This window comes from Mesitornis unicolor, unplaced genomic scaffold (assembly GCF_000695765.1).
Source record: "Mesitornis unicolor isolate BGI_N332 unplaced genomic scaffold, ASM69576v1 scaffold32506, whole genome shotgun sequence".
Taxonomy (NCBI): Eukaryota; Metazoa; Chordata; class Aves; order Mesitornithiformes; family Mesitornithidae; genus Mesitornis; species Mesitornis unicolor.
This window is the reverse complement of record NW_010193523.1, coordinates 1-6,639: the sequence shown is the minus strand read 5'-3', so window position 1 is coordinate 6,639 and position 6,639 is coordinate 1. Positions and strand designations below refer to the sequence as shown.

The 6,639-nt window shown below is 34.6% G+C and overlaps 1 protein-coding gene across 1 annotated transcript in view; it reads right to left on the bottom strand.

The window, feature by feature from the left end:
- The window catches only part of REPS1 (RALBP1 associated Eps domain containing 1), a gene marked incomplete at its 5' end in the record, with an annotated part of 25,793 nt that extends 20,391 nt beyond the window's left edge, over nt 1–5,402 (bottom strand). The window contains 5 exons of the mRNA XM_010187488.1: nt 117–238; nt 3,456–3,610; nt 4,281–4,344; nt 4,645–4,807; nt 5,275–5,402. Coding sequence (XP_010185790.1) covers nt 117–238; nt 3,456–3,610; nt 4,281–4,344; nt 4,645–4,807; nt 5,275–5,402 — 632 coding nt within the window. The remainder of the gene's footprint in view (nt 1–116; nt 239–3,455; nt 3,611–4,280; nt 4,345–4,644; nt 4,808–5,274) is intronic.
- Between the last annotated feature and the right edge of the window lie 1,237 nt (nt 5,403–6,639).

Sequence of the window (6,639 nt, the reverse complement as noted above, 5' to 3'; positions counted from 1 at the left end):
TGAACTTTTCACCATTTGTGATCAATAATCCACTTCCGGGAAATTATAGATGCATACACAATTGTTAAAATAGTTATTGACTAGCAATGAAATAACTCTTAAATAAAAGTGCTAACCTCACTGCTCTGATTCAATTCTGGCCAGGTCTGGTTTAGGGATGGCATTGATGGAGACTTGCTTGGAGGTGCTTCTGCTGGAGAGCTGGAGTAACCTACCTCACCAGTCTGTTCCCCAACTTCTGAAATGACAGGAATCGCTATAAACCAAAATCATGAATTGCATTCAGTTCATTCTCAGAAGAGCTGCTCACATCTTGTGGAAAGAATAAAGTACCCTTTGGTTTCATCTTCTCCAAGTAAATGCTTAGCAGCAGACAAAACACTTATTCAAGTCAAATATACTGTTTATTGGGTGCTACTCTTATTTTGAGGATCTTCCTAAAAACTGGACTTTAGTGATTACTCTGTGCCATATTATCTCCCAGTACTTTGGGTTTTAAGGAGCATTTTTAGATTTTGATTACATGCAGAAATAGATAGAATTCTCTTATAAGAAAATAATTTTACACTAATGTTTATTATATAAATCCAGTGCTAAGTTTATCTTGCAGAACAAAGTACTTCCTTAAAAAAAAAAAAGAGTGAATGCAAAACCAGTGTATCAATGCAAACCAAAAATATGAAAACAGAGATGAACACCAGTCCCTTAGTTTAAGTTTTAAGTCTCCTTATAATGGTGCTTCCATTCACTACATTCTGCAAATTGAACTAGTCTAGCAGCTGTCACACTGCAACTGCACATTGTTACTGTTTTCTCAGTTGTCCCTGAGCTTTTAGCAAGTCCCCTGCACAAACACTCTTCCTTCAGAGTTGTGCACGTTTTCATGATGCAACACACTTATGTTTCTGTTCAAACTGTAAGAAATTGGGTAAATTTGAACAGCAGATGAAGCATTCTGCATAATACAGTAAAATCCTGCTTACAGTGTCTTCTACTTTGCTAGATATCACAATACAAGCTAAAATGCGTTGAAAGGCTCAAAAAACCTAAGTTCAGATTACAAATGTACAATGTAACAGGAACAGTTGTGAAAGAGTGACTGATAAGTAGCACAATGTATTAACAAGTACACAATCTTGTACTACCATCCTTTAGGGAAAATGACTTTACAAACTATTTCAGATGAAACTGCATCTAGTACCTGCTTCAGGCAAAAAGCATCTTGCAATTAAATATAAGCTACATCAAGCTGATATTTACAGGCACAATGATGTCACCAAGTAGTCAAGATGACATGCTGTGGTCATTGCACACAAAATAATATACTAAGTTCAAAATATGCCAGTGGTAATGTTTTAGGAATGCATGTTGCACATCAATTGCTCTGAAGTTTTCTAAGGAGCTAAAAAAACACTCAAAATGCTCATTTCAATGGTAGTACAGTAGATCACTGAACCAACTACTATTGTTAAATACAAGGTCAAAAGGCTGAAAACTGCTGTGGGCAGACTATGCAGCTACCTGCAATTCAGGCATTTTTGCAAATATCTACAGGAAGCGCATAGGACACCTATGGAAAACTTTGGAGGTTAAATTAAATTGTGTAAGACAGAGCATGGCAGATTCTTTTTCTTACAAAGAAATGGCACTGGTGCAACAGCCCAAACAAAAAACAAATCCACAGAAAAACAAAGCTTGCTTGGTGTTTTGTAAAGGGTTGGTAGCTTTCACTAACCGAGATAAAATTGAGCATAAAGGAAAATATGGACATTTATTTGCATAACAGGAAGTGAGATGAGTACTCTTTTCTGCTGCAGATCATAAATTCTGCCAAGACAGATGCAGATGCTATCAAGAGTATTCAGTTCATTAAAAATAAATGTATAAGCACTTAGAAGTATCTGTACAACTGCCTGACTTCGTGCTTCCATTTTCATTCACTGCTGTTTTCCTCTACATGCTGTCCCTATGCAGACAGACCTTGCTCAGTCTGAATAGCTGACATTATCTACCTACAAATACCACAACACATTGTTAAATCTTAAGCGGAGCTGCTGCAATCCAAATAATTATTTGAAGTATACAATCTGATTCAAAATAAAACCATACAAACATATTGCAGAATTACCATGCTATTCCAAGACATTAAAACACCTCATTTCTGTGCCTAGTCAGCAGAAAGATATTAGCACCTTGTTTAGCTTTTTTTCTTCCCCCCTCTTAAATTTCTATAGAGGCACAGTGCTATACCAGAAAAATGACCAAGTATGTAAATGCTTTGTTATACAGTAGATCTATGCCATGTGAGATAAATACGTATTCCTGGTCCTGAAATCATATGAAACAAGACCAATACGTTAACAAGTTTGGGACACTTGCAGTTTGTCACATAACAGGTTCACAGGACAGATGAGGGAGATTCAAAAGCCAAAATGGCAATAGACAGCAAGGTTCAAGTGCAGCACAGAAGCAGGAAAGCTTCTAACAAAAGGACAGAGTTAACAAGGGCATTGTTAACACTTCTGATATAAAGTTTACATTGGTTTAAAAAGACATTCAAGTAATCAACCTTCTTGAACAGTTTGAAAGTACATTACTCATACTGGGGCTTCAGTCAGCAGATCATTAACAAGTTTTTTCTTAGAGAAAGTTGTATCCCATGAAAAAAGTGCACTCAAAAAGACACTGCAGTGCCATACTTCACAGTTTCTATTTCCAAGAAGGCTGCTGGAAAGAAGTTTTATTGAAATACAGCTTTTATGGTGACTGAAAAGAAAATATTCTTACAGAAATTTAACTGGTTGATCTTTCTAGGCTAATTTACAACCCTTAAGTTGAACTTACCTAATTTAACATGCAGATCAGTCTGCACATAGACCTATGAGTAACTTTTAATGCACGCTAAAATAGTAAACATACACTGGAGATTTGGTCTGTGGTAACTACAAGTAAAGATATAGCCACATCAGCAACTTCTCTTAAAGTCTTCTACTTAGCACAGAAGTTTTGGTGATAAATCATGTTAGGTACCAGAAAAGATCAGCTATTTCTAACACTGGCAGCACAAATTTAAAAAAATAATCTAGTTAATTGGGTAAAACTCAGCAAGTTTGCAAGAAATGTCACTTTTCATTGTAGCTATTAATAACAGTAAAATCAAGTACCAACCAGAACTTTTCTTTTAGCACAGCTTACACAGCATGGTAACATTTTAACATTCACTAGAACAGGGTAACTTCCCTTTGATTACCTTTATTAACATCTGCTGACCAGAAATACTGTATGTACTCAGATTAGCTCTGAGCACTAATTAAAATGCCTAAAAATTGCACACTGCTTTACTTCATACTGACTAATGTGCTATGGTCATACAAGCCTACAAATATCTTGTGATATACCGTAACAACTATACCATAATTTGAAAATAGCAAAATTTGCGTTGAAGTAAGTCTTACCTGTTGAGTCTTCCAAATCAATCAGTTTGGGCATTAAACTTTCAGGTAACTTTTCTGGCAAATCATACCCATTCTTCCTAGCAACTACCAGATGAAATGCAGCACAGAACTCATCCAATGTCAGTGCACCATCTTTATCAAAATCTGACAGTTCCCTAAAAAGAAAAACTTAGTATAAGTAAAATTCCTTAAGTTTATTTCCAAAAGTCATACTTCTGTTATGGTACTTGGAAGATCAAAGAATGCAGTTTATAGTTAATTTAACCCTATTAAACACTTCATATTAGCACTACATGCTTTATTCTTCAAAGAAGATGAGCCTTCATAAATAACATTTGTTAAACTCCTTTTTATCCCTCCACAATTTTAACTTCTTTAAGGCAATACTGGACAAGATTACCAGCCTCAAGTACAAGCTTTGCACCAAGTCAAAGCTAAATTAGTCAAGTCCCACTAAGTGTATTTAAAAATAGTTGCATCTCTAAATTTCATTTAAACTTAAGACTTCAGTAAATAAATACAGATAAGGAATTATTTAAATTTAATTGCATCCTTAACAATAAAAAATTCCAACAAAGTACTTCTTACTCTGAAGTGTTTGAAATTTCTTCAGCAGCTCAAAATGCTTTGCAGATAGTGCCAGCCTAGATCCATTAAAGCCCACTAAAATAATATTATCATAGAAGTGTGAGCGGGACTGAACATACTAGAGTATTAGTGAAATTTCATTTAATAACACCTTCTAGTAAGTAGATTATTAAATGACTGCCAGATAGCTGACATATTTCTAAATAATTATCTCAAAGACAGACACATCACACTTACCAAATATGAGAAAGTTCAAGAATAGGTAGCTTTGACTTAGTGAAAAATTCTTTAGCTGCCGATCCTGAAAAATTACAATAATTATTTTTAATATTTAAAGCAGATGAAATCATTAGAAGACTCAGAGTTATGGGAAAGGAGATCAGCTATTTAGGAAAGGTTTCAGGAAAAATGGAACTAATTAAAACAAAGGAAAAAGGCAAATTAGTTTTAAGTCCTTTCTTGAATTACACTGGACTTTACCAGAACATTATCAATAAAATGAGGAACTTCCTTCAAAATGGTATGCAAGTCTAAGTAAACAACAAAGTCTTTGTAACAAAACTGCTCCACCCACAATTACATTTTTTAAAGAGTAACTTACCTGGTATGAATCCATTTAGATCAGGTTGAATGGTTTTAAACTGATTAACATAATACTGCCTTTGTTCATCAGTTATTTTCCAGGGGTCATCATAACTACTTGATTGCCTACGAATTTCATTTGTTGTTGTAGCTGATGCTACAGTTCGTACTGTTGTCTGGTCCTGAAATGAAATATTTTTCCTCAGTATTATCTACCTAAAATGCTTCTATGAATTCTCAAGTTCTTGCCTTCAAAAAATAAAGCATAGTTAAATCTCATAGTAGTTTAAAAACTGCAGGAAACTATCAGCAGATTGTGTCTACCAGATAATGACAGGGTATTTTTGCACACTGATACATATGGATAGGAATGACTGCAGGTATGTAAGCAGAAAAAAAAAAGTACGGTGCATATGCAAAAAAGCTAAACACAAATGTTTTGAAATCACAATCGTTGACATTTAAATCAGCAGCCTTCAGTTAATCATTCTAAATGAAGTCAACTCAATGAAACAAGTATCTGTTAGGTAAATAGCACTGAAAAGACTATAGCACAGATACACAGTAAACATCTGCGATGAAAAAATAAAAAAAAGGATTGCAACATCAATTTGAATGAAGCAAATCAAATACCAATAAAGTGTCACACCTGGACAGAAGCAGGATGCATGGCTAAAAGAGCACTGGTTGGTGGGGTATCTGCAAAACTGACCCAATTTTCTTGATGGGGTGGTGGTGAATGGCCAGACCATATGGGATCACTAGAAGTAGATGAGCCTGAAAGGAGAAGAAACATTTCCTTTTCAAAAGACAACCCTGAAAACCCAGTAAAAGCTATGGATGTGGAAAGCACTCAAAAAAAAAAACAACCACCAAAAAACAGAACAAAACAAAAACCAAAAGACACCCAAAACACAGGGTCCTGTCAGGGAGATATGCACTTGCAGAACAGAGAAGAAAATGAAAAGCAAATTGCACCATGGTGCACCTCCTGACAACTAACTCCTGTAAATTTTAACATTAACTCAGCTTATATCTGTATTAAAAAGACAGAAGTGAGGAATGAGCTTATTGCAATGTGTAAAATGTAGACCGTGTTCTACCCATTTAATGGGTTATGAACAAGTTAATATTCCACATTTTCACTTAACTGAAATGAGCAACAATTGTATAGACAGTTATTTAAAAGTGGCATATGATATTAGCATTCAACATTATCATTATCATTATTTTTATTTTTTTCTTTTTCAGTTTCTAGTTTGCCGTTCAAAGAACAAAGCCTTGGAAATTCCTCTTAAGGTTCTGGCTTTTTGACACAGATAATTTTTTTTTTTTTCTGAATTATTTCTAGACTAAATTAACTCAGTTGCTTGAAAACAGTCCAAGAATAATACAAGGCATCCATATAGGGTGCTGACATCTGCCATGTATTAACTATCTGGAACACAATAACTCATACACCCAATGCCTTGTTATAATGTACTTTTGAAGCACTTGATGTTCAATGTCTTCATTGTTTAAAATAACCATGAAGTAACTACAGAAAGATTTTTCCACCTACCGCTTTATGAACAAAACCCTCAAAATTCTCTTAAATTGCAGCTGCAAATTAAAAATTTAAGGAACCATGATGAGAGGCAAAACAAATGATCTAGAACAAGTTTAGGAGAATCTCAAGAATCCGTTCTATTTCTTGACTCCTAAAAGAAATACCGAACTTGTTAAATCTAAACAGCAGGTGTGAAACTGATTAATCTACTCTTCTTGCACAGCTAAATGTTTTCTCTTGAAAATGTTAAGTAAAGTCATACCTAGATCAGAATTTCTGCCTCCCATGTAGAAGCAGATTTCCTTTTAAAAGGCAAGTCAACTTCTTATGAGTTTCTGTAACCCCTCCACACCCCCCACAAACAAGAAATTTTACATTAACATCATAATTTTAACCCTGCCACTAAGATCTAAATTGAAGCAATAAACCCCAAGAATTTATTGCCAAGATGCTGACTAAAAAAAA